The sequence below is a fragment of the Varanus komodoensis genome, unplaced genomic scaffold, assembly GCF_004798865.1.
Source record: "Varanus komodoensis strain SLA01 unplaced genomic scaffold, ASM479886v1 scaffold48, whole genome shotgun sequence".
In the NCBI taxonomy this organism is placed as follows: domain Eukaryota; kingdom Metazoa; phylum Chordata; class Lepidosauria; order Squamata; family Varanidae; genus Varanus; species Varanus komodoensis.
In genome coordinates, this window is record NW_025336059.1 from 1,236,809 (window position 1) to 1,264,087 (window position 27,279).

At 56.3% G+C, this 27,279-nt stretch overlaps 1 protein-coding gene across 4 annotated transcripts in view; it reads right to left on the reverse strand.

The window, feature by feature from the left end:
• Positions 1–293: 293 nt before the first annotated feature.
• Positions 294–27,279, reverse strand: part of AGRN (agrin) — a 179,150-nt gene continuing 152,164 nt past the window's right edge. For 3 of the 4 annotated variants that reach the window (XM_044445431.1, XM_044445432.1, XM_044445429.1), the window contains 18 exons: positions 24,442–24,569; positions 23,626–23,740; positions 22,346–22,465; positions 20,492–20,839; positions 19,890–20,082; positions 18,436–18,651; positions 17,469–17,698; positions 16,551–16,685; positions 16,187–16,283; positions 15,331–15,495; positions 14,304–14,415; positions 13,029–13,040; positions 11,183–11,299; positions 10,141–10,330; positions 9,256–9,343; positions 3,226–3,450; positions 1,433–1,536; positions 294–491 (listed from right to left, as the gene is read on the reverse strand). In XM_044445431.1, coding sequence (XP_044301366.1) covers positions 334–491; positions 1,433–1,536; positions 3,226–3,450; positions 9,256–9,343; positions 10,141–10,330; positions 11,183–11,299; positions 13,029–13,040; positions 14,304–14,415; positions 15,331–15,495; positions 16,187–16,283; positions 16,551–16,685; positions 17,469–17,698; positions 18,436–18,651; positions 19,890–20,082; positions 20,492–20,839; positions 22,346–22,465; positions 23,626–23,740; positions 24,442–24,569 — 2,753 coding nt within the window. In that variant the 3' untranslated portion in view covers positions 294–333. The remainder of the gene's footprint in view (positions 492–1,432; positions 1,537–3,225; positions 3,451–9,255; positions 9,344–10,140; positions 10,331–11,182; positions 11,300–13,028; positions 13,041–14,303; positions 14,416–15,330; positions 15,496–16,186; positions 16,284–16,550; positions 16,686–17,468; positions 17,699–18,435; positions 18,652–19,889; positions 20,083–20,491; positions 20,840–22,345; positions 22,466–23,625; positions 23,741–24,441; positions 24,570–27,279) is intronic. The other variant, XM_044445430.1, reaches the window with a different exon arrangement.

Here is a 27,279-nt window from a genome sequence, read left to right on the forward strand (position 1 = left end):
TGCTTGTCTGTTTTTTAGAAAGTGGAGGGTTGGCTCCTACCCAAGAGTCCGACTGGCGTGGATGAGATAAATGCCGCAACCGAACGAGTAACCAAAATTAAACCGTCCCCTCCCCAAAAGTTCTCTCTTTGTCCTCCTCTTCTTCTCCCTGCTTCCCCCCTCCCTTCCCCCACAAAAATATAAAAAGCAATAAGTTTACAAAAATAGAAAATAATTACAGCAATAGCCAGGAGGAAGATGAAGAGAGGGGAGAGGGAGAGAGAGAGAAAGAGAGAGGGGGGTGGGGGGGAGGGAGGGAGGGGGGGAGGGAAGGAGGGAGAACGGCGGGCCGGTTCATTTGGCTGAGCACTGCAGTATGGTGGGGTTGTTCAACGCGTCCTCCACCAGATGCACTTCCTGGCGGTCGACCACCACGTCTCGGATGCAGCCGACAAAGCCGGTGCTGTAGGCTTTGGGCAGCTTGTGGGCCACGCTGAGCTTCTCCAGGCCGCCTGAGGGGGGAAAGCCGGCAGGCGGGAGCGTGAGTTCGCCCGGCGGATCGGGTTCTCCCACCCACCCATCAGAAACGCGGCCCTGCTGCTCGTGGCGGCTCCCCCCCCACCCCCGACACACGCCTGCGCCGAAGGTGCACGGCAAGCTCCCCGGGGCAAAGACCGGCCCTTCCGTGGCGGTTCCGCGCAGGGCACAGAAGTGGTGGCCCTCTCTCTGGGGCTGACCAAAGGAGAGAGCGCCCAGAGCGGCTTGCAATCGGTCGCCGCACGAGCCAGCCCTGCTTGCAGGTTTGGAGTCTGAAAAAGGCATGGCCAACGAGGAGAACTGGATGGGGAGGGAAGAGGGGGAGACGAAGGACTAGCCCGTCTCGAAACCAGGGACCGAGGACATTTCCCTTTTGTTCCTCTACCCTGCCAAGCCCTTTTCCTTTTGCGTCATGCCTTTTAGGTGGCAAACAGAACAGCCGGGGTGGACCTGCTCCTGCTTCGTGGAAGCTGCTCCCAGAGCCCGTTTTTCTGCGAGGAAATAAACCGATCCGAAATTGCAGCCTTGGGCAATCAGGCCTTCCCCATCCCTTTGCAACCGGCGGCCTGAAGCCCCCATCAAAACAAGCGAGGTGCTGCTTTGCCTCGGGCCGGCCAGGCAGGCCTGGCTTCGCAGCGGCTCCCGGCAGCGAGGGCCGAATGCCCAGTTCCGGGGCTCCAGACCCGGGAGCCGCACTCCACGCCCCAGCCTTCCCCGGCCGGCTGTTCTCCAGATCTGTGGGCTGCAACTCCTGGAATCCCCGCCCAGCACGGCCAAGGAGCGCTCTGCCTGCTTGGGGTCGCAGTGGCTTCGTGCCGAGGGGCAACGCAGCCGCCCTACCTGGTGGCCCCGAGCAGATCCTTGGCCCGGCGAGGCAGAGCGGCGCCGAGCTTGGCTCAGGCAATGTGCGACTCACCTAGCCAAAGGGCGCCGTCCGTGTCCAGCTGGGTCGCTCCGAGCGGGGAGGAGCCCGTGATGGGGGCCTCGTTGCCGACCTGCAGGGACCCTTCCCGGTACACTCTGCCAGGAGGGGGCAAAGGCAGGCAGTCAGCAGGGGTTGTGGCCCCATCCTTATTTCCCCGGGGAAAAGCCCCACTGAACACAGTCAGGCTTACTCCTGAGTAGACCTTTGCAAGATTGCGCTGCAAAGCATGCTTCTGGCTTTGGAAATTCAGTGTACTTTTATGCAAAATTAACAGATGATTAATCAATGAATCAACCCACACGCCTGTGAGTCATCAATGTAAGATTAAGATTTCTAGAATGGGAGGATGGCCCGAGGAAGAAAAACAAGTCAGCAGATCCCTGATGGCTTGTGTGAATGCCGGCACTGGGTTACCTCTGGGATCTGGTTTGGTCCTCCAGACTTGGCCTCTGAAGGAGGGGCGGGAGTCCTTCAGGAGCCCCCCCCCCCCCAGGTGTGGCCCAAATTTCACCCTTCTGACCCTCACTGCTAATTCAGGAGCTGCCTGGTCACACTGCCCTCTGCCCTGGACCGCAGAGTCATCAGCGGAAAGCCCCGGGGTCCCAGCCACCCGACTCTGCCTCCCCGAGATATAAATAAAGATCCACCCAGGTGGCAGAGGCGGGCTGGGCACATGGGGGGCCGGGTGCCAAAGGCAGAGGCATTAGGGACTTTTGCCTGTCCCCATGGTGACCCCTTCCAGACCCAGAGCGGGCAAGTCCCGGCATGAGCTCCCGGGACAGCAGTCTGCGCAGCCTGACTCACCCCAGGCAGAGTTCCCCTCTCCCTGTTTTGACGCCCTGCCAGGTCTGGAGGGCAGAGAGCCACCACACGGGCTCCCGGGGGGAGTCTCTGCTTGCTGAAGCCCCCGTCTGGGGCAGGGCAACAAGAAGAGGCCAGCGGGCAAAGCGGACCGTGCCAGCCAGTCCCCGGTTAATGGCACGGGGCGAAGCCCTGCCGAGCTGGAACCGTCCCTGAAGGCGGACTGGCACGGAGGGACTCATGGAAAGGCCGCCTTTTTCTCTGAAGGACGAACGGAGCAGAGCCAAGAACGGGAGCCGAGGGAGGGGAACAGAGAGCAGAGCTCAACTTTCAGCAGAAAGCACACTGCTCCTTTGGGACACCACGAACCAGCAGCTTTGATTTTACTGCCAAGGTGAAAAAAAAACCCCAAAAGAAACCTCTCTGCTGGTAGAAAGCTAGCCTGTCAGGGAGAAAGGGTCGGGCTGAGCCTCCTTGCTTCTGAGCAAGCTTTGAGACAAACCGGAGCGTTCAAATATGTCTCCCACGTCCCTCGTCCTCAAAAGCACCAGCCACTTTCTAGGGGTGTGCGTTGCCTTCGCTAACTTCTGGATCAACTCCTGTGCAAGCAAGGGGGGGGGGAGCGCAAAGGTCAGGGCCGGAGGCTCAGGACGGGGTGTCGTGCGCGAGGGAAGTGGCACATGGGCATACATCCGCTCTTCTCCCCCGGAGCCTGCCAGGGGATTGTGGGGATGCTGCTTCTCAAGTGCCAAGTGCACTGGAGCCACCGAAGTCCCCCTCCACTGCTCCTTGCTCGAGTCAGACGCCTGGCCCATCTAGCCTGATGCTGCCTGCTCTGACGGGCAGCAGCGCTCCAAGGGTTCAGGCGGGCGTCTTTCCCAGAACCCCCTGGAGCAGCACAGCAAGACCTCTGCCGCTGAGCCGCGGCTGCACCCGGGGGGCTCCTGGGGCCCCTTGGTCCTCGCGCTTTCCTCCGTCCCCACCTGAAGGCTTTGATTTGGATCCACTGGTTCGTGTTGACGGGGACGGTGGAGCGCAGCACCACTGGCTTGGAGCCGAGGTCGTAGGTCATCTGCACGTGGGCATCCACGATCGCCAGGGCGATGTAGTCCGAGCGGTCCAGGCCCTTCCCGCTCCAGAGGAGGAGGCCTTGCGTGGCCTCCGTCCTGATGCTCAGCTCGAAGTGGTTCGACTGCAGGGCCTTCTCGCTGTGTCGAGATGGGAAAACAAGGGCGTCAGTGCAAGCGAGGGCTGGCCTCCCCCTTCGGCACCCCCGGGGTCCTGAGGGATGCGAGGCTGGCGTTTCACCTAGAGATTTGAAAGTCTGCGGGACGAGCACAAGAAGAGGGGCACTGAGGGCAAGAGGGGGCACCCGGAACGTTGGGAAGGGAGAGATTGTTTGCGGCCGAGATCGGCCGTTTGAAAATTTAGGAGAGAGAAGGTTTCCCCTCTGCATTTTCCCATCTGCTCGTCTCCCGTTTTGCCTGCGAGACCGTCCATAGCTAATGCCATCAGCACTTCGCTCTGAGCAGCCTTCTCTCCGGAGTCAGCCACGAAGGTGCAGGCAAGATCAGCACTTCTGTGGGCCTAGATGTGGGCAGACAGAAATGTATTTTGGGGAGTCAGAATTCCCAGATGGCTTACTCAGCGGCCTCCATGGGAAGGGATACGGAGCAGGCTCCAGAAAATTCTGTGGAAAGATGTGGTGGGCTCCCCGTGGGGCGGATGGCCGGGGACCCCAGTGACTCTCCTGCCGCAGAACATCAGGAATCACGGAGGGAAGTGCCCCCCCAGCCCCCTTCCTTTCAAGCTCCGTTCCCAGCCTTGCTCACACCTCCCGGAGAGGAGGCAGAAAGGCAGAAAAGCAGCTGTTGGGACAGACACAGAGAGATACACGTACACCACACACGTCCACACGACAACACCCACGACGACACAGAAAAGGCGTTTCGTCCCCCAGCAGACACGGGACGGCAAGGGGGCGGCCAGTGGCTGTTGGTGAAGTCCACACTCGATGAACCGGAGAGCGGAAGAGGGCAGGGATTCTAACCCGTGTCTTCGTAAGCTAGCAGTGGCCATAACCGATGGGGAATCTCCGTGTTCGGGGGCAAGATGCCCCCGGTCTGAGGTGCTGGAGGCAATCGGGGGCGAAAGAGTTGTCCCTGCAATGGCCTGGGAGCTCTGCAGGTGCCCGCATTTTCAGGTGGCCGAGTGCAGAAGGGAAACAGTTCCTGCACCTCGAATGATTATGTGAAGGGGGGGTGGTTCAGCTACGGATGCACGACAGGGGAAAACACACTTCATTGGAGCTCCGCAGACTCCCGACACATACCTGACCAACTAGATGGTGCCCTTTGCCACTTCTAAAAATTGTGTTTGTGTTGCTCGACTGTGGTTTATTTTCCTGAGAGTTCATTCTCTAGCTTTGTTTGGGCAGTGGGGGAAACGAGTGTCTCAGGGCCTTTTCTCTGTTTTGCTCCTATATTTTATAATATCATCCATCATATAGAACAGTAGTAAACAAACAATTCCCCCTTTTCACCCGTGACCCTTTAATTTCCCAGGGCGCTTTTGTGTGGTGTTTCTTACCATCCACTCAGATTCTACTTGGCTGTTTTTTCCATTTAAGAGGGATGCTTTCTTCGATTTATCTGCTTTGTGAATAGAATTAAGAACCCCTTAATTTGATGAACAATTTGCGGTGGCCCTGGCAGCTGACAGCTTTATTAAGGATGATCAGCTGTATATTGCAGAATTTAATTTTAATTTCTTTAATTGTTTCGCCGGGCCGCTTGGATTAGCTCATTACCACGATCTAGATAGCTGGAGAGAAGCTCCCAGAGGAGGTGACGCCGTTCATCCTGCCGAACAAGGTGTCCCACGCCGTGCCGAGACAGCGGGCGCTTGGACTACCATTAGGATAGGAAGGGGCAGGTCCCAAATGACTGTTTCCGTGATAAGCTATAAGCCTCTTGCCACCTGGCCCTGCTTTTTAGAAATCTAACAGTGAACATCTCGTGGGGAGAGGGAAAGCTCTCCATTCAGAGAAGGGGTGCAAGAACGCTGGCACCGTACAGAGTGCTCGGGTCACAAGCGATGTTACCTGCACAGGTGAGGGCAAGGGTGCCTTGGGCCTCTCTGTGCCCTCACCTGGCAAGGTATAGCTGCCCCAGGTGATGGACTTGGATGTGGAAGAGGCAGAAGGAAACACAGGTAATGAGGTGGGCAGCTGGGGCTCAGCCACCTCTTATTCTTGTATTATTTTTATCATTTTGGCATCAGCAATAGAAATGGGGGGGGGGGTTTCAGGGAAATACAAGAACCTTGTTCCTGTTTGCAGACACACATTTGCGAGTGCAAGTGTGCACTGGTGAGGACATGCATTTGCACGTTTGCACAAGACCCCCTCCCCCAAAAGGAGAAAACCAAAACAAAGGCTGCAGAATCCTGGGAACTCCGAAAAACCTAGCATACTGTGAAATCAGAAAGAATCTGAGTCCACTGCGGGTTTTTCTAACATCCCTAACGCGAAATTCATTACTCCAAAAAAGGTGCACATTCCATCTTTGGAAAGTTCAGAGATGGGAGGTTTCTGCTAGGTTTGGACACGCACGTCCAAATCGAGCGGGTTTCAATTTCGGCCTGGTTTTGGACTCAGTGCCCACAAGAACGAAGGACCTGCGGATGACGTCACCACGGTGAAGCCCTGTTTCCGAGCACGGCCTGGACCACGGGTGGTTGTGATTTTTCAGGCTCTTGGTCATTAAAAAGAAAAGGATGACAATGCAGCGACCATGCAGAAAAGCAAAGCAGAATGCAGAGGGACAAACTCAGGAACAGTGGAGAAGATGGCGGCGGAAGAAACAACATCTGGACATCAGAGACACAGGTGCAGAAGCCTTGTTGAGACTCACCTGATATCCAGAGGATAGTCCGGCGCATCGGGACTTAGAAGCAGGAAGAAAGGGGAGGCATGCAATAAGCGCTCGTGGCAAACAGTCCCCGTGAAATGGGGGCGACCCCAGCCGCTCCCTCTAAACACGGATCTGGGATCTCGTGAATGAGAAACGTCGCGCTGCACCAGGCAACAGAAACAGTGTTTGGGCATCCAGAAAGATCACCCCCTTAAACATCTTTGCACAGCCAAGCCATCGTCCTCGCGGCATAAGTGAGCGTGAGGCAGAGGCCTTCAGCGGCTGAGAGCTCTCTGTGTATCCTGATTCCACCTCCGGAGCGCTCTTTGCAGGGGCAGAGCAGGAAGGAAAAAGAGCCCCCCTTTTTTTGGCGAAAGAAGGCCTCTCCATATACCTTTCTCCCGTGACAAAGTATGTTTGCTCACACAGTCAGATGTGAGCTAGCAGCCCCGCAAAACGACAACAGTCTTGGGTTAGTTGGGATGGGACAAGAGGCTAAATACGAGGGGAAAGCGAGAGAGAGAAGGGTGTTTGCTCTCCCTGCCGCAGGCATGCCGAGGGCTCTCTCTCTCCAAAGCGATGCGAGCGGGAAGCGCTTCAGGAGCGATCCCGGATTCCAAGGAAGGGGGTTACCTGAGAGCCCCCGAGCTGCCTGCTCACACAGAACAATGGTGGTTGTTTCACGGAGAACAACCGTCGGTCAGCCACCTCTGAAGTGACAGTCAGGGTGTCTCATTATGCACACCCTCCAGGCATCCGTTCCTCTTTTCTGCAGCCCAAGAGCGCCTTGCTTTTTCAAGCACATTTCATTTCCAGTGGCACAGCAAACACCAGCCTTTTCCTTCCTCCCCGGTATGGGGCCTGGGGTCGTCCATAGTCATTTTCGCTGCACCCCTAACCCCTGCAAAAGGTGGGTCATGGCTGTCAGGCTGGCTTGCTCAGTGTGATCTTGAGTGATTTCTTTTGTTCCCGAACTCCCCACACACAACCCCCCCGCCGCAAATCTCAAAGAAATGCAAGCTTCAGTGGATTGTCCACATTCTGAAACATTTCTACTGGCTCTTTTGGATCTGGTTCTTCTCTGTGTTGCCCAGAGTTCAGTATTTTGGCTCGATTTCCGCCCTGTGAGCTAGAAATACATCCACAAGCATACCAGGTAAGGCATAACCCGACTTGCTCTTCATTTCCTAGCAGGGCCTCCAAGGGGGAGGGGAGGGCTACCTGTGGCAGGTGCCTTGCCAAAACGCTTTTCCTGCAAGGTGGAGGGAGACACCCATGAGCCCCTGGGAGGCCCATGCAAGGCAGGCCAGCCTCTGTGGGTGCCCTGGGGTGCTGACCGGGTGCTCTCCCTCTACCACGCCAGTTCCTCTGCACATGGAGCACGGTAATGTGGAAATGCGCCACGCGCAGTACATAAACACGGCGGGACATGACCTGGAAGACACCCCGAAAAGAAGGAAAAAGGACTTTGCTCTCCCCAAGTGCCCGCTCTAGAACTGAGCTGTGTGAATGGCAAGTTTTATTTATTTATTTAATTTATTTGGCGTCTTTGTATGCCGTCCCATTGCTTAATGCCTCGGTTCTTCTGAACGGCTCTCCGGAGGAGCAAACCCCTTGAAGAGCAAAGACACTTTACGAGGAGGAAACCACTCCTTGCCAGGAAAACGCATGTCCCTCCCCAGCTGCCTGAGGGCTGCCACTCAGCTCAGAGAGAGAGCAGGCCGGTCCGAAGGGGGTGGCAGAGAACGCCAGCACCCCTGAAAGGAAAGGAAGCGTTTGGGCCGCCTCGCTGCGAGCCCGGACTCCACCACGCCGCTACACATCGCCTGCCCCACCGAATTACTCAAGGCAGGGATGGCTGTTTCCGGAAGCTGGGTCTGCCTGATGAAGGGTGAAAGGAATCTGGGCCGGGCTGCCTGCTCCGCAGCCTCAATGCCCCTGCAGGCTCGGGGCGGGAGGAGAGGAGAAGGTGCATCCGAACGCCCCTTCCGGTTCTGGTTCTGGGGTCGAAGGGGCGCCTGATTCATAGCGACGTGCATGCATCTGTGTTTGGTGAGAGTGTGCACGGGCCGCCTTTCCCTGCCTGCCTGGCAGCCCGATGCTTCGGGAGAGCGCCGTGGGACCGTCTCCCCGCCCACAGAGAGGCCTGGTGAATGGCGGTGAGGACATGTGACATCGGAAGCGGGAAGGAGGATGAGGAGGCGAGAGGAAGGAGATCTACTTACGCTGGGATCTCATTGGTCAGTTGGCTTGAAAACAAAAAGACAAAGACATTCAAGAAACAGAGCGAGGGAAGGGGAGGAGAGGGAGGGAAGGGCGGACAGCAGTGGAAAGAAACATTACCCAGGGGGCCACTGGACAGCAGACATGGGGGAAGCTGACCGGGACCCCCGCAGAGGTGGGACCCCCAGACCGAGCGCACGCAGAGGCAGCCCCGGCCTGCGAGGGCGACAGGGCCAACAAGACGCACACGCTGTTCAGGGGACGAGGGAATGCACACACAGAGACACGGGTGGACAGACACGATGGCTGGGATCGAGGTGGGGGGGTGGGGGGGGCGTCTGCTACTCGCTCCCTCATCTAGCGAGACAAGTTGCCTTCCGCGATTTGCCTGCGTGGCAGGCAGGGCGGTGGGCGCTGCAGCATCCACGGCCTCTGCTGCTGCTCCCCACCACCACCCTCCAGGTCAGGGTGAGAGGCGAGCGAGCCAGAGCGTTGCAACGGGGAAGAGGCAGCGCCCGGCCGGGGGCCCAGGCGGGGCGTGGAGCCTTGGGTGATGCCCCATCAGCTTTACCTTGGCGCTGGCCCCGCGTGTCACCAAGACTTCGGGTCAGGCACAGCGCCAAGGAGCAGCTCGGAGCGGGGCAGAAGAGAAGAGGTTTTTTCATCCGCCAGGCCCTGTGGCCCCCCGACAAGTGCCCAATTAGGTCGGCTATTGCACCAGTCCTGGCTCCCAGCCAGCAGCCAGGTTTCGCAGCCGTGAGTCCTCAGAGCGCAGAATGTGCTGGGAGAGTGGCTTCCAAGTCTCCGGGCCTCGCGGGCAAATATTAAGTCCTGGCTTGAGCCCCCGAGATCTCCAGCCTGAGGGCCGGGCATTACCTCTTGGTGACGGCGTTGTGGTACTCTATGTAGGTCCTGCCGTTGAAGGCGATGGCTTCGGAGTCTCCGGCCGCTTTCTCGATGATGACTAGAAAGAGAGAAGCCGAATCCGGCGGAGGGTTAGGTCCCCTGACGGCCGGTGCTCTCCAGCTCTGCGGACTGGAGGAAGGTGGCCGGCGTGGGGGTTCTCGGGAGACGGGGAAATGCACTGGTGTCCCAGAGCAGTTCAGCAGAGCGCCACGCCTGTGGGGCAGCCGGACCCTAACCCATAACTCCCCCTCTGTGGAGGCCGTGCCAGGCCCATCTGCCCCATGCACAGAGCCCACTTTCTCCACCCAGGCCAAAGCCTCGGTTCTGGTGCAGTGGACGCCTGAGGAAGGGAAGCCCTGTTTGCGATACCTCCAGGGGCCAATACTAGGCCTCACACCCCTCCAGCCCCCAGCCCTCTCTCTGCGTGCTCCACTCCTCTTTGCCCACACTGGGGGGGCTCCGACAGCCCCCGCCAGGGCGCCCCATCCGTGGAGTCCCTACAAGAGGAAGTGCTGTGCAGGCGAACTCCCAGCGTGCGCCGGGGGCTCCGAAAGTCCTTCCTGGCCGGGGGGCCCCAGCGGCCAGCCAGGCCGGGCAGGCCCAGTCCAGAGCCTCCTGCGACTCCTTCAGTGCCCAGGAGCTCCATGTTTCGGTTCGTCACGCGAGGCAGAACCACAGGGTCTTCCCCCGCAGAGCACCGGCACGGGGCCCAACGGCTTTTTGGTTTTCCCAAGTCATGCTGCATCTAACCTGTTACAGTCCCTGCTATCAAGGAGCGGAGCTGGCCACAAATTCCACCGTTTGCGCTCGGTGCATGGCTGGTCTCCCCCGCCTCTTGCGGGGAGCAAGCCTCACCTTTCTCGCAGTGCGCCCCGAAGAAGCCCCTCTGGCACGCGCACTCGTAGCTCTCCAGGCGGGGGCTGCACGTGGCCCCGTTCTGGCACGGGCCGGGCTTCTGCGTGCAGGGGTGGGAGCGGAAGGAGGAGATCTCGATGGCGTTGCGGATGTGCGCCTCCTTCAGGACAGGGATGCCCTTGATGGAGATCTGGGAGGCGGGGAGGGAAAAAGGGGGAAAGAAAAGGGATGCGTCAGCGTCCGTTTCCGCCTACGCTTTGCTTTCCTTGTTGCCTTTGTCACCGGCTTGCAATTTCTCTACATCTTTCTTCGCGTTTGTTCAGAGGAGAGCGAAGAAGAGGGGGCAGGTCTCCCAAACGGGCTTCCGGGGAACAAAACAGAGCTTTTAAACATGTTTCCCTTTAATGGAATGTATGCCTGGTTGTGGCTTTCTTTGTGCACATGGGGACAACATTAAAAACGAAAGAAAGATCATCCAGGGAAAATGGGATCACTTTTGTATGTTTTGCAGATGAGTTCTGAAGACACTTTAGGTGTTTCAGGGACTCCACTGTGAAATGAAGCATTCTTGATACACAAACAAATGTTGCATAAGATAAGGGAAACGCATGGAAAACCTCATCGCAATTGCTTTATCCCATTGGCAACACTACCCACTGATACGGATTGTTGACTCTGTCAATTTCAAATCCTCTTCATTTCTCCTTCTTCCAGTCTTAAAGTTAGATTGTCCTGAATTTTGGGGATCTTTTTTCCAGAGCACATGAAAATTTCTAAGCCCTTCTTTTAGCGTTTCTCCTGTGTTTTTCCTACTGCACACAATTTAACCATTTTCCTGATATTGTACATATTGTACATGTTCAGTGCCTTTTTCTCAAGGATATGCATTTGCAGAATTGATTGGAGAAGGGCACCGCCGAATTCTGAGTGGTGCAAATTTCAAAGTATCACAGAGTTTCATGTGGCCTAAAGGCTCAAAACCCTAAAATCTGCACAAAAGAGGTAGATCTGCACAAAGGACAGACTGTCTCCCTTGCTTTACCTTCTGAATGGCTCCAACAAAGTTGGTGGATAGTGCCGCCGCCCGGGCCAGTTTGCTGAAGTCAGGTGCGCCCCCGACGTAGAGGAGTTCCTTCAAGTTGAGCGATGTGTGAGGCAGCTACAGTGTGGGGTAGGGAGAAGGGAGAAAAAACACTGATTAAAGTGAAGACCCAGTCAGCAACCCCTGTTCCATGGGGCAGAGAAAGAAGCCAAAACCGGAACCAATACAAGCACTGCTAGACAGATACCGTGGGCATTTTGCACGGAATGACAAAGGACGGCTTTAACAAATAAATTAAACCTTCCAAAACAGGTGAGATTTAGAAATTTGGGCCCCCAAAACTTCTTGCTTCTATTACACCATTTATGTTTATTCATGTATGTATATTTGTATACCACTTAGATATAATATCATCCCTAAGTGGTATACAAATCTTTTCCAACCTGGTTTGGTCTAGTGCAAGGCCGAACCTAAGCTCAGATGGCTCTGTCTTTGTACTGCTTCTTGGGCAAGTTACTTATCCTATTTTGTCATCATGCAGGTCACTCACGGGAGCCGTTTTGTGGTTGTGCCCTTGCCGGTTTCTCAGTTTTCCAACTGGGCCCACAAGCCTGAGAATGGCATGCCATTAGGAATTCTCCTTAATCTTTTGCTGCAATTCTCTCCTGCAATTTCCTTCCATTTGATCCCAATCCTGCCTCTGGAGCAAAAGAGAATACCTGCCCCATCTTCTCCAAGAAAGCCCTTCAGATTTTTGAAGGTCTTCTCCTAATCGTATCTTCTTCAGGGTAAACACTCCCGGCTCACTCTTTCTCTCGAGCGTTGTTTCCAGACTCGTCCTCCTCTTCTCGACACGCCATGTCTTCTTCTACCAATGGTCTATATTCCTCACCCCACAAAACCGTCAGAGAACTGAGGCCACGCTCCAAGGATCCATAACCAGACTCCAATAAGGTACCTACATTGATCCCCTAAATTCCATACCTCCTGTCTCCGCCCAGTCCTGCAAAGGAAACTTTGAACCGGCTTCTGTCCATGACTAGGAACACTGGCAAAATCTGTCATGTGTTCAGCTGAGTGTGGCTTCCTGTGCATCGAACCCTTGGATTCCGTACTGGGCAGTTTTCCCAAGTCACATGGATTCCTCAGACATACAAACTGGGGGTCATGTTTTCCTTTTGCGTGATTTTACACACAGTTTGTTCTAGAAAATTCTGGAAAATAATCAAACCCAGCCCAAACTGCCTGGGTCCTCTGAGAGATTAGTGCGCGAGATCTGCATATTTTGAGGGCGTTTGGCGCCTTTTTGGGAGTGCGAATTTGTGCAAATGCACACAATATGTTTGCACAAAATCCAGTACTGCCAGTGAATGGGTGTTGGAATGAAAGGCACCGAGCAAGCTACAAAAGGGGTTTGGACAAGGCCCAGACATCCCCACTGGTGACTCTTGGAGCGGCAGAGGCACAGAAAAGGGGTGCTTTCCAATCTCTTACCACCAGATTCCCACAGATGTCGTCCCGAGACAGCGCATCAAAGTCACCTTTAACTGTGCATACGTATATTAAAGAGACTACCTAATGTTCAATGGCATTAAAGATGGAGAATGACTGAACTTCATGGAAATGTGAGACAAAGCATAATTGCAGGAATTAATGAGCCCTTTAAAGAAGAAAGAGGAAGCGTCTATTCTAACAAAACCGAAACCAACAGGTGATTGTTTTAAGATGGAAAGAGCAGGTGGGTGGCAGAGATGGTAAATTACTGGCATTTGGATGGAGGGATAGACAGACAGAGGAACTGCACCAGAGATGGAAACAAGATGGAGACTTTTATACTTATCTTTACCTTACGGGATTTCTGAAATCCAGACAGCAGGGAGAAGGAAAAGGAGGAAAGACGCATGAGAATCGAAAAGGAGAATGGGGGGGGGGGGGGGGGGAGAGAGAGAGAGATCAGTGAAATAACATCACACAGAGTATTGCAAAGCATGAACTTCGACCCACCCCCTTGTTAGTGGGCAACCGAGAAATAAAATGCACAGAATGGAGCAGTGGGGGGGGGGTCCAGAGGGAGGGGGGCAGCTCTGCTAGACTCGAGGTGGCTCCTTTAAAAAGGAAACGTCAAAGCTTGGAAGAGAAGAAAAAGGAGCATATGTAGAGATCAGACACGAGCCACAAGCATCTCCGATTCTCTTTGTAGTGCCTTTTGTCATCCGTCCTCCCCCTTTGTGAGATGTGTGTCTCCTTCCCTATCTTAAAAGGGGGAAAGAAACCGCTGCGTCTAAGATCGCGGACCCAATTGGAGATGTGGGGGTCGAAAGCTTGAAAGTGGAGAAGGGCATGACTTGGAGGGTTTTGTAGCTTCATTTAAAAAAAGCTCTTTTCCTTCAATCTGCGGGGAAAGCTTTCTAGAGCATCAAATGTGCCAAGGATCCCGCACATGTTGCAGAGGGTTTTGGAAGCTTTTTGGGCCTGTGCTCTGTCGGCCGGGGGAACCTTGGTGTGGGCAGGGCGGGCGGGGACAAGTGGCGCTGGGCCCATCAAACAGGGAAGGAAAACGTAGAAATGAGGCCGGTGCTGAAAAGGACAGCTCCAATTCTTGTAGGACTGGAGCGCCGCCCCTATTTGGAAAGCACAAAGGGTTTGTCGCTTTCTTACTTAGGGGAAATGCATAACACTGAGCAGCAGTAAGTGTTTTTATACAGTTTTGCATGCCCGGCACAGTCCAGAATCCCAGCTGTCCTTCTTGAAGGATAATGGACTGGGGAGAAGGCGCAGGCACCATGTTGAGAGATCACACGTTTCCAGTCCCTTAGGCTCGAGTCCTCCTAGAAGCCCCCAAGGCCAGCTCCCCTGGCTCTGGGGCAGGTCACCTTGCTGCCCTGGTATTCTAAGCTCTGCAGTCCCAGAGGTGCCACCCCCCCGCCCCCGGCAGCCCCTTCCGGCTTCATCACAGCCCGAGCCATCCAAAGGGAAAAGGCCCCCGTTCACAGGGAAGGTGAGGCCGGACAATCTCAAAAAAGCCAAACCGTACGAGGCTGCTGCTCGTTCAGAGAGAGGAAGAAGCCACCGAACTGCGTCTGCTCACGGGGCCGTATTTGCGGCATCGCTGCCCACTCACCGGGGACTCCCCCATGATCCGTTCGCCGTGATTGATCCTCATCACCCCTTTGCGGGCGTTCCTCTCCAGCAAGACGCTTGTCCACGTGTTCAGTGCGATGGGTTCTTTGCTCCTGGGAAGGACAGGGAAAATGTAGGGCAGAGAGATGGACAGGAGGGAGGGAGGACGGACGGACGGACGGAGGGGTTCTCTACGCAACTGGACCGAGGTGGCCACCTTATCCAATTTACTGGAAGGTAAGATGGGCGGATTGTATTGGGTGCGCGTCTTCTGTGTCTTGCAGGTGCGTGCATCTTTCACGCTGCTGACCTCTCCCTCACAGACCTGCATTTTCGCGCCAGACCTGTGCTCCACTCACGCCAGTTCACAGCCACACTGACTGGCACTGGTCACGGGCATCCGTGTGAATGGCTGCTAATGGGATTCAGTGGGGGTCTCCCCCGAAAGCAAAATCTTGCTGTGCAAATCCGCACGGTCTCCGTGGGGGGGGGGGGGATCAGGCTGCTGCAGACCCTGCAGGTTGGGTTCCTCGAAATCCACATTCAACTGAATACATGGTGCGTGACTCCAAGGGAATGACCCCCCCCCCAACTAGCAGTGGGGCTTTTTAATGTAAACCCGTACAAAGACCCTCGCTCATGGGAGAGCTTCAGTCCTGGGTGTTATATAAAGGGAATGAAAGAGCGAGGGGATGAATGAATGGCTTGGGGGATGAGTCCTCGGTGGAGCCTCCGTCTCCCAGCTCCACAGAAGTCCCTTTCTACACAAGGAGGGGAGGATATGCACACTCTCTTGTCAGCTTTTCGAGGGTGGTGCCCCTGGCAGCCCACCTTAGCTCCATGCTGAGACAACTTCCTCCTATGGGTCTAGCAAGAGGGAGTTCCAGCCCGCAAGACCTTCTGGGAGCTCTCCAAGGTCCTGCTTTCTTCCCGCCTCCACTTGCCACCTCCAGATCCAAGCGTGGGCCACCGAAACTCATCAAGGACCCCCCTGTGTTACAGCCAGTGCAGGAGAGAGCAGATCTTACTTGATTACAGCGGCTCCTTTGCCCAGGTCGTATCTGAACTCCAGATAGCCATCGTGCAGGGCCAGGGAGATGAAATCCCCTTTGCCGTCTGTCTTCTGCCCGTTGTAGAAGATGGTGCCACTTGGGTTCTTTGCCAGGAACACGACTTCCATGGTCATCTTGTCCCTAAAGGAGTGCAGAGCCAGAGCCTCAACTTTCAGATCATACTCCCGGAGCAAAACAAAGAAGGACCCCTACATATGGCACTCCACACACTCCCCTCCATGGTCCTAACAAGATCCCAAGGAAATCATGGGGGATGAAGCCGCTCAGGGCTCTCAAGAGAGCATTGCAGAAGCATGCTGGTACTCGGGCAGCTGGTTTCCCTGCTCTGAATATTTCAACATGGGACTTGCTTGACTAGAGCGGTGGTGTCTTGGCTTTCAATGAATGCCACCCTTTCTCCTTTGCTGCCTCTGATGCCTGGAATTCCCCCTGGAAAACTCACCGGAGGGAATTCCAAGGTCTCCAGTTCCCATCTCTTTCTAAGGCAAACTATCATGAGCTGATCCAATAGCTAAAGCAGTAGATTATAATAATAATTACTGCCATTTTTATTAATATTCATCATCGTCAAAATCAATACTTAATCATTGGTTACTATTATCTAATAAATATATTTCATAATTGTATACACCACTGTCCGGCCCCCGAGCAGCCCCTGCCACCCCTCCGATTCCTGCCTGACACCGCTCAGCGGAGCCGGCGCACTGGCCCGGCTCGGAGAAGGCACTTCGTATGGCAGGCCCCATTAAGTTGAATCAACTCTGTGCCACTGAAAGACAGAGGAGGAGAGGAGGACGAAACGGCAGCTTACTGCAGGTCGGGCACAAAAGTCTGCAGACCGTTCAGTTCCAGGTAGGAGAATCCGTTAAACTCCGGTAAGAAGGGAACCGTCTGGTCCAGCTCTGTGACTGGAGGAGAGAGGAGAGTGAGGACTTGTTAGCACGAGTGGCCCAAGAGGAACGACGGAGACAAAGGAAACAGGGAAATACCTGCTCGCACTTTGATCTCGACTGCACGCTTTCCGGTCAACCCGATTTGGGTCGCATTCACATTGCATGACTTACTAATCCCTATAACGGGATGCTTCTGCAAAAGGGGGCGAAACCCCTCCCCTCGCCTGCATCGTTGCTCGGGGACATTCCTCCTCCCCCTCCCTTCCGCGGATCCCGGCTTACCCGACTCGCAGAACTCTCCCTCCCGTCCCATGGGGCATTCGCACTTGGCGCCCCCTTCTGGCAGCACCAGGCAGGTGGCGGAGATGTGGCAGGGGCTGGGGTCGCAGGGGTTCCTCTCGTCGGCGCAGGTTGGCCCTGAGGGAGAGGCGGGAGACTCGCTCAGCCCCTAGCCTGCAGCTTTATTCCCACTGCATCGCATTTAATCCAGAGGTGGGGGGGGGTACCGTCGGCAAGGGGCTCAGACGGGTGACGTTCTGCCTGCCTGGGACGGGGTGCCCTCCCCCTGAAGGGAGGGTGCTTGGGGGGCTCCTGAATTATCCCAGGAACCCCAGGTGGCTCCGGTGGCCAGGAGCCCCTTCTGTCAGCTTAAGCCGCTAGATCAGCCGCAGCTGCATCTGGACAGACGGGACCGGGCGAGGGCTTATCCATGCAGGGCCCGCCTCTCGCCTGGATCGCTGCATCGCTGCCACCCCCCCAGGGAACCGTGTGGCTAATGGAGAAGGTTAGAAACCTGACAAAGAAATAATAAAATAGCAAAAATAATAAATTTGTTTCTGCATCGGTTCTCATCGGCTCCCCTGGACTTCCTTTCGGTACAAAGTCACCGTCACCATTGCAAAAACCACAACCCCACATGTAGAAATCTAGCGCATCAGGGAAAGGGCTCCAGGTCAGTCTTCCTCCCACCTCTGCAGCCCAGCACGCAAGCAGCAGGGACAGCCAGGGAAAAGATCTGGGCCGGCCTTCTTGCCACTCTTCCACTCCGCATGGAGAAAACTAGCAAGCCGCGGAGCGGGGGGGCGGATGGGCGGAAGGAGGCCGGCCTGCCCCGTGCTCAGCGCCCTGCACAGGGAGAGCTAGCACTTCAGGGGGAGACGCTCTGCCCCCCCCCCCCGCCCGTGCCGCCCGTGGACCCACCTGTGTACCCGTTCAGGCACTCGCAGTGGAACATCTCGGCCTCCTTGGCGCGGCACAGGCCGCCGTGGTGGCAGGGGTTCGGGTGGCAGGGGTTGTGGCCGCACTCGCCCACGCCGCTGCCGTACAGCACGTCGCTGCCCTTCTCCCGCAGGTCGTACATCTGGTTGTTGACGTCCAGCAGGCGGATGCAGCCCTTCAGGCCGGCTGTGACCGAGGTGCGCTCGGCCACCCTGCGAGGGAGGAGGGGAGGGGAGGCGGACGGTCAGGGGGGCTGGCGGGGCACCGCTTCGGGCGCGGAAGGGCTGGGGGCAGCACAGCACAGGCTCTGCCCAAAGAATTCGGCCCCGCACCTCCCCGAAGCTGCCTCCTTCCTCGGCGTGATTAGCAGCCTTTTCCTTATCTAAAGAACTGGCCGCCAACCTGAGGCGACGCAAACTTCGACGCTCGAGCATCGTCTTGATCTGCGACCCAAAGAGCCGTTTTCTGTTTTGGAGCTGAGATTCCCTGCTGTGCTTTGCACTTTTCTTTTGGTCTAACCTGCCTGCCTTCTAGAGTTTCAATGTCCTTCTAACCCCTCTTCCCTCCTCATCTTCTTTCCTTTTGAGTGGTGTCTGTTCGATAGAAAGCCTGTGGGCTGGGACCGTCTTATTTTGGGGGTCTCTGCATAATCTGGGAGCACCCCTCTTGAAATCTTCCATGCTCCTTGCCCCACCAAGCTGCATGACTTGCCGCAGAAGCTTAGAAATCCGCGCTTCTTCGACATTCAAACTCACGGGAGTCCCTGCTGGATTTCTCTGATTTCATTTTACAGGGATAAATGCAGCATAGAAAAGAGAAGAGCGGAAATGGCTGCCCCTGCCGCGCCTCCCCTTCCTGCAGAGGGAGAAGGAGTCCTGCCTCCATCTCCCAAAGGGGTTCCGGAAAACCCCGGGCCAAAGAGGGATTTCTCCCCCAACCAACTACTCACACAGCTATTTGGTCTTCCGGCGCCCCTCCGACAAAGAGGTCGGTGTCGAGGTTCAGCCCGTCTGTGCCGCTTGGGCTCTCACCGTTGACGTGGGGCTCCCCGTCCACGGACAGCATGCCGCTCCTCCGGTTGCGGTTGACCACCAGCTGGTGCCACCTGCCCGGCTCGATGGGCACCCTGCTCGTGACCACACCTGTGCCAGAACCGGTGTTGAACCTGGGGAAGGGCAGAGAACCGGCAGGGCAGCGTGGCTTTCCCCACAGCGGGCGAGGGGGGGAGAAATCGCACGCACGCGTCCTCGAGGAGCCGGGAAGCGCTGGGGACCCTCGGGCACCTGGACGCCAACGGCCCCTTCCTGGGAGCAGCCCCCGTGAGGATAAGGCCGTCTCAGAGGAGCAGCCTCGCGCTCGCATTGACCTCCAGGGTTCAAGAGGCTTGGTGCCCCCCCCCCGAGCCCTCCCAGGGGGTCTGAACCCACCCTGACTGGCCCTCCTTCCCACGTCCAGCTCCGGCAGGAATGCTCCCCGGAGGCAAGGCGTGGCACCCATCTGGCAGGATGAGGCCCAGAATGCCGGAGCTCTCCTGCGCAGGAGGACGGTCAGCAGCTGCCACGAATCAGGGCTCTGCCCAGCCTCTGGGGCAGCAGGGGAAGCAGCCAGTCGTGCTCCGCCGGTGCCACCCCGTCCCCCCCCCCCGCTCTCACACGGGTCCAGGGCTGGGCGGCACCCTGCTCTGTCGCAGGGCCCCCCCCCCCGCCCCCCGGGCCCTGGCTTGCTGCACAACTCAAAGGCGAGGAAGGGGAGGCTGGACAGAGGCGCTCAAATCATGTTGAGAAAGCTGGGGGGGGGGCTTTTTCACCCTCTTCCGTACACTTGAACCCAGGGTCGTCCCATGAAGCTGAAGATGGGAGGCTCAGGACAGACAGAAGGAAGGCCTTCTTCACACACGGCGGCAGTTAAAGGAGGGGATGTGCTGCTGTGGAAAGCGGTGGCGGCTGCCAATACGGATGGCTTTAATGTGGCTGGACAGACCCATGAGGGAGGGGGGCGTCTGTGGCTACTAGCTCTACTGGCCACGGGCTGCCCCCTTCCCCAGAGGCAGCCTGCCTGCAGACACCAGTCGCCAGGAGCTGGGCAGCGGAGGCCTTGCACCCGTCCTGCTGGAGGGATCCCCTGGGCAGCTGCTTTGCCACCGTGGGTACAGAGTGCTGGACCGGATGGAGCCCGGGCCTGATCCTGCAGGGCCGCCCGTATGCTCTTACCCAGCACCTGGAGAGCAGTGGAGAGAGGGGGCGGCCGGCTGCTCTTGGTGCGGCCTGGGGGCATCTGATGGGCCTTCGGGGGGACAGCACAGGGAGGACGGTTCTGGGCCAAAGGCGGCCTCTTTGGGTCCTCGCTGCTCCCGGCCTCTCCTCCGGCCGCAGCCGGCGGGTCCCGAGCGGAGGAAGGGCTCACCTGAGCTCCACGAAGCCGTTCACCAGTGCCAGGGAGATGAAGTCCTTGCCGCGGTTCTGCCCGTTGTACAGCAGCAGCCCGCTGAGGTCGGAGGCCCGGAATTCCACGGCGATGCGCACCGTGTGGTAGGCCTTCATCATTTTGAACGCCAGGTAGGACTTCCCACCGAAGCTGGGGATGAAGTACCTGATGGCTGTCGGGGCAGGCAGAGGGGGAGGGGTGCGGGAGGCAAACACAGATTTGGAGGAGGGGGACAGGAAGACACGCCGGCGTGACTGTGCCGCCCTCTCCCCTTCCTAGTTAAGCAGGAGATTTTGCACGCGGGGTTGCAACTGACAAGCTACGGCGGAAGCCCTTTGCACTTGCAAAACCAGTGGCCCTTCTCGTGCTGAGGAGTCCTCCGTGGGCCCGTGGCGGACCGAGGCTCCTGGGCAGGTGCCCAACCATGCCCACCCATGACGCTGGCCTCAGAACCTGGACCTGCTCCTAGCGCTGGTGGTGCTGCTAGCAGCCATGTGGGTCGGGCACCTTCTCACGGGCTCCAGGCACTTGTCCCTGGACACGGGGAGTTCGGCGGTCCTGCCCCACAGCCCGTCACTAACCTTTCTCGCAGACGGCGCCGCCCTTTCCAGCCGGGCAGCTGCAGGTGAAGTCCTGCCCGTCGTCCTCACAGGTGCCGCCGTGCAGGCAGGGGTGGGAGTCGCAGGGCCGGGCCGGCTTCTTGGTGGCCGGGGGTGGGCGCGGCGGCTTCTTCCGGGCCGTGGTGGCGGGCGCGGAGGTGGCGGGCCGCTTGGTGGTGGCTGCCCCGGAGGCTTTGCCGTTGGGCCTCCCCGGGTGCAGCGCCCGTGGGACGGCCGTGGTGGTGAAGCGGCGGGTGGTGGCGGCAGCGGGAGCCACGGTGGTGGCGGTGCTGGTGGTGGTCGTGGTGGTGAAGAGCTGGGGGATCCAGTCTGGAACGAGCCGAGGGTGGGGGGGCAGGGTTGCAGGGTGGAGAGCAGAGCTGAGCGTGGCTTCGGAAACACCCCGGGCACGTGGCTTTTCGGTGGGGGGGGCGTCTTTTGACGGGATGGCTGTGCCAGTTCTTCTGTGCCTCCTCGCCCCTCTGGCAAAGGAAAGCACTGTGGCGGCCTGGCTGTGGGCCCCACAGAAGAAGGGGCTCTTGACAGCACCCCTGCACCTTGACTTGCTGTGCCCCCCCAGAAGAAGCATTCCGAGAGTGGCTACTCCAGCGTTCCGGGGGGGCCGGGGGCAGGCCAGAAGCCGGAGGGAGAAGGCAGCCAGAGCTAACCTCACCCCACTGCTTCAAGAATCGCTGTGGCCACAGTGGCTGCCCGTGCCCAATTCAAGGTGCTTCTCATGACATATAAGCTCCTACACAGCTTAGGGCCCGGCTACCTGTAGGATCGCCTCCTCCCCTCTAAGCCTGCCTGTTCCTGAGATCGGGCCAGGAGGCCCTTCCGCAAGAGCCGTCCCTCGAAGAGGTGAGAGGGGTGGCAAACAGAGGAAGGGCTTCTCAGGGGCCGCTCCCGGCCTTTGGGACAGTCTCCCGGGGGATGTTTACCTGGCACCGTCTCTGTTATTGTTTCAGTGCAAGGCAAAAACATTCCTTTTCAACGACTTTCAAAATAACTCATCCTTTCCTCCCATTCACTGCTTTGTTAAGTTGTTGTCATTATATGGTCTTAAATTCTGATTGCAACGGATTTTCTTGTTTATTACAGTATGTATCTATAGTTTTCCTATAGGCCACCTTCAGACCTTTGGTAAGAGGCGACAAATCAAATGAAATGATGAAGATAATGATAATAACAACAACAGAAACAACCCCACCAGGGGATCAGTTGTGGGGGGGGGGAGTTTTCCTCAACTGCAGGGCCCTGGAGTGGCACCCCTCAGTCCAGTCCTTTCGGTGCCTCTGGCAGAGATGCACCTGTGGAACTCCTGGCCACAGCAGATTACACCAGGCATCCACATCTCCGGGGTCTGGAATCCTTTGGGCAAGGCAGCCCCCAAAGGTGGGGGGGGGCTTACCCTGGGAGAGGCAGGGCTTGTGATGCCTCTCCCGTCACCTCCGAACTTCTGGGAGGCTCATTGCAAAGCGTGGCTAGCAGAATGCCAGTCCTGCCGCCACCTGAGCTGGCCCACACCTGGCCCTGGGCCCAAAATGCACCTTTAGCCTCTGTGGCCCTTCTGAGGTCAGAGAAGGCACCTCCCCCAGCTGGAAGCAGCGGGGAGAGACGTGAAGCTCGGGCCTCAACAGGAGAGGAAAGGTGCCGCGTGCGAAAACAGCATTCTCTCTCCGAGAGGAAAATGCTCTGAAGGCATGCGGGGAGTTTTTTGGTGGGCTCGTGACGTGTGGTGGCAGGCAGGGACCTCTGGATGGGGAAAAGGAATAGCCGAGGCGGAGAACTGGGGGACAGGAGAGGGATGGGGAAGAGCTGGGTGGGAAAACGCACCGAAGTCCATGAATTTGATGTTCTCCTGCTGGGGTCTCTTCACCAGGATCGTCCTTTTCTTGGAGGCTTTGATCTGCTTCAGGAGGGCCCTCTGGATGTCTCCGGCCGTGTAAGAGGTGGCTGCACGCCCCCCAGAAAGGGCGGAAAGCAGGGAAGGAGGGAGGAAAGGTAACAGCAGTTGGCTTCTTCCCCCTTTGCCTGCCATCCTTGCAAACCGGCTCCTTTCATCCCCCCATTTTCTGCTGGAAGAGAGATCTGACGGCAGCGATGAGCTCCGCTCCAGCCGCAGGTCTCCCCCACTGTTCTGCCATGCTGCTGTGCTTTGCCGAGCAAAAGGCACGTCTGAAGCAGAGGGGTCTCCCCCCACTTTCGTTTCTTCAAAAAAGTCAGCTTTCTTGACGGCCTCCGCCTCAGACGTGGCTCTCGCTATGTGCCCTCTCTGTCTCTCTCTCTCTCTCTCAGTCTGGTGGAATTGCTAGCATTTGCAAAAGGAAATTCTGTGTCCTGAGTTCCCTCCACCGAAACAACTCAGTTCCATGACCCGTAATACGGAATGTAAATTTAGCTCATCCGAGGCGCAGTCCTGGGCACGAAGACCGTCCTGCTGCTCCCGGCACAGCCCAGTCAGTGACAGGTCTGCAAATGCAACCTGACCTTCCCGACCTCAGGACTTCCGGCCTGAGAGCCGTTCCATACAGGGTTCTATTTTAGGTGGAAGCTCTTTCAGCAGGTTACTAAGCCTTCAGGGAGATTTTGCAACCTTGCTGAATTGGGGTGGGGGGGATTTTCAAAACCAGTGCAGTGTTCATGTCCTGGAGTGGAATTCAAGTGGAATTTGAGAGATCCAGGTGAACTTGACTCAGCCATCAAGTTCTGAAGGTGCCATGGGGCCAGTCACTGACTCTATTTTCTTCCTAATCCACCTCACAGGGTCGTTGTGCAGATCAAATGGAGAGGAAAGGGATAATGTAAGCCACCTTGCAGGAAAAAAGGCAGGCTAGGAATGAAATAAAGAGAATCGAAATCTGGGAAGACACCCTTTGGTGGTCAGAGGAAAGAGGGGGAGCTGTGAGAAGGACTTGGGGTTGAAAAACCTTTCCTGAGATGGATCCTGGCATGTGCTTTTCAAAACGATGACACTGCCACATTCGTGGAATTCCATGCCAAATTCCGCCATCTCTGGAATGGAGGAGCGCACACATGTTGCGCTGGCGAAATATCTCCCATGCTCGGGTCAGCGCAAGGCATCTAATAGAATCGGGGCCGGCAATCGCACTCACCTGGGTCGAAATGGGACTCCACGATGACACGCACTGCATTGCTCTGGCCCAAGTCTCGCACCCGGATGCTCTTGAAATCCTTCTTGACGTCAGAGTTACGGAAAAGTTCATCCAGCTGAAGCACGGACAGTAGGACGGTGGCGGGGAGAGAGAGAATGAAGGCAGAAAGATTTAGAGAAGGCCCTGGAGTCCATCCAGCCCCAAAATAAACTTTTGCATTTTAGTAAAAACAACCAAAATACTGCTGGGGAGGTGCAGAATTGATTCTCGTCATGCGGGCTCTGGGAGGCCAGACAAGTCTTTTGAGACAGGCTCCGTTCAAAGCAGTGGTGCAGACTTTCAAAGCCTAGAGGAATTATGACCAGGTTATGGGAAGGACTGACCACTCCAAGGCCCTAAACGCCCTTCCTGTCCAGTTTACCACTCTGCTTCATTGGCTGACCAGCGGTAAGGACAAGACCTTTTCAGTGATACTGAAAATGCACGTTCTCCCCGTAAACTACCGAGTGAAAATGCTCCCTTTGGAGGGATTCGTGCATTTGTGGAAGTGCACATTTGTGGAAACACACATGAATGCCTTTGCACAAAACCCAGTTCTGCCAATGAGCAGATGAGGGGCTGAAGGGCCCCTGGAAATCCATGAAATCAGATGGAATCGATTCCACCGAGCCTGTACATCCTGAGCCAGACAGGCTGCTGTCCCCTGTTCCCATTTCCCAACTTCCCTTGGTTCCACTGCTCATGAGGCATGGGCTAAGGCCTAGGTTAAAGGCGTCTTCAGCTCCCGGTCATGCAACTTTTTGCGTCTGCACGCACCGCACTCTCAATGCTCCGGGCGGTCTCCCCAAAGAGCTCTGATTTGGGATCAGCCATCTCCGGCGTGTAAAACAGCTCCTGGCCTTCCACCTCTTCCAAGATGAGAACTCCCTGGAACACTTTGGTTGCTGTAGGGGGAAGGAGCCCAGCGGGGAAACAAATCCGAGAAGAAATGGCGTTGTTAGTTCAACAGAGAAGGCCGTGTGTGTTTGGGAATGGTCGACAGAAACATTTTTATACATTCCTTTTCATAGCCAAACATTTGAAAAGAGTGTTCAGTCCCCTGGCAGGGAAGGGAAGCGAGAGGATGGCAGAGCATGGGTTGTGCCGGAATCCGTGGTTAGTCTAAATGGTTTGGGGGCAGCGCTATGGAGGGTTAGTATTTTGAGAAGGCGAGGTCAATAGAGCGAAGACCTCAAGGTTTGTAGAACTGGCAGAGTTTACCATCGAGTTTCCTCCAAGTTCCACCGTAGATGGTGGCCTCCCGGACCGGCTGAGTAACAAGAGAAAGATGGTTAGGTAGGTGTAGCAACCAAGTTGTATACAAAGGTTTGGTTTGCTCACATGCAAAGAACGGACATCTAGGACCCCCAGAGGCACAAAGGGAACAAAACAGGAAAGGCAGAGACCACCATTACTTCTAGAGGTGGGCGAACAGGTAATGCTTGCAAACCATCAAGGTTGTGAGCGTGCCTCCCAAAACTGGGTTTGCCTCCTTCGTGTTTCTGAGCATAAGCGCCTCCTTCCCCATAGCCCAAAATGTGCACTTTTTGCCTGTTCAGGACCATACCAACTATGCACATTCTTCAAACAGGCTCGCAAGTTTGGAAAAGTGTAAACATTTTCTCCGATAAAGATGTCTTGCATTTGGGCTTGTGAACAAGGCTTGTCCAAAAATTCTGTGCAGCGGATGAAATTATCCTACATCCCTGATTGTTTCTCCCACAAATGAACAAGGCGCTAAGAATTTGGGAGAAGGAAACCGAGGAAGAGGATAGCTAGTCAGATATGGATACCAGTGTAAGATGTAGCAGAGAAGTCTTGTCATCAACTGATTCTTTAAAAATGTATTACTCCAATGGCATGAACGAGATGCATCATTTACAAGGCCTGCATTTCACGAGACATTCCTCTGCAATGTTAAAGAGAGGACCCCGTCCACAGCAAAGCATATTTAAGAACCTCATATACTTACCAGCTTCATCCTCAACAGGACCGACTTGGATTTCTCAGTTAGACACCCTCACAATCCAACCCTACGGCCTTCTTTCCTACTCTATTCCCAGTGCTGGATAGCATCTCCTTTCCCACTTCTGCTGCCTTCCTTCTATAGCTTGAGTAATTCAAGCTACAGAACTGCTGAACTGGTGTTACTTTTAAGTCATCAATGACAGACCTGGGTTTCTTTTCCCAGTCTTGCTTCCCATTTTTGGTGGAAAAGGAGGAGCCAAGGTGGTTAGAATTTTGAACGGGGGGGGGGGGGATCTGGGTTCGAGCCCCACTTAGCCGTGAAGCTCACTCCCAGTCCAATCTGCCTTGCAGGGTTGTTGTGGGGATAAAATGGAGAAGAGGCAGCGCATGTAAAGGCTGGATACAGATGCAGCGCAATACGACTGTGATTATGGGTCTGCAGCCTGACTGGCTTGAGTTTCGTTCAGAAGCGCGAGAACGCTGCCCGGTCTGCATCAAGCCCTTGGTCCGTAGAGTTTGATGGTGCTGACACTGACTGGCAGCCACCCTCCCAGGCTTCAGGCAGGATCCGTGTCATGGCTACAGCTCGCACTCTCCGGACTGAACCCACAGCCGCCTGCGAGCAGAGCAGAGCCACCCCGCTGCCGTCCTCCCTGCGGCTCCTCAGTCCCCCGTTCCACTCAGCCAGCCACGGTTCTGCAGGCTGCGGGGTCACGGCTTCCGCAGCCATGTTCTAAGCGTGATGATTTTGTGCTCTCCGCCGAGACTGCTCTCCATCCCCCTTCCATGCACACACACACACACAGACGTGTCCCAGCACACTGCCACGAGCCGCCTGAGTGCCTTGGTGGTGAAGCCGATGGCCAAGGTCAAGCTATGCACTGCTTTATATGAATAGCATACAGTTCTCTCTCTCTCTCTGTGTGTGTGTCGCGAGGGTCTCATAATCCAAAGCAGCAGGGGCTGCTGGCTCCAATACTTTGTGGGATCTCTCCGTGGTGCTGAACAGCGGAAAGCTCCAGGCATCCACCCTTCCTTAGAAGACCCGGGCGTCTTCTAATTGAGGGCCAAGTGCCTGCGTCTGACTTAAGGTGAGGGGGATTTCTGTGGTCCAGACTGAGGATGGAAGACAGTGGAGTGGAAGGGTTGGTGGAAGGAGGTCCAAGAAAGGGCTAAGGGCTCCTTACAGCTGACAGGAAGTGGTTTGCGTGTCGTAGCTGGAAAGGGAAATTCGCATGTGCAGCAGGCTGAGTGTAATCGAACTTACCAAGCCACACACTCATCTAGGGGAGGCTCATGCTCTCCACTCAGATTGCATAAGCGGGCCCTCGGAGAGCGCTCTCTAGAAGTTGTGGACCACAATTCCCTTAATCCCCAGCGATTAGCCGTGCTGGCTGAGGATCACTGTAGTTCTGCTGAACTGGAAAAACTGTGGCTGTCAGAGCTCGGACACATTATGAAAGGCGGGACTCTTTGGGGAAGACCAGGATGCTGGGGAAAGCCAAAGAGGAGGAAGGCCAAATACGAGACGGACGGGATCGCTCCGGGAAGGCACAGCCTGGGATTTAGGAGAGCTGAGCGGGGACGACAGAGATAGGGGCTCCTGGAGGGCTTTCGTTCATCGGGTCCCCGTAAGTCGGAGACGGC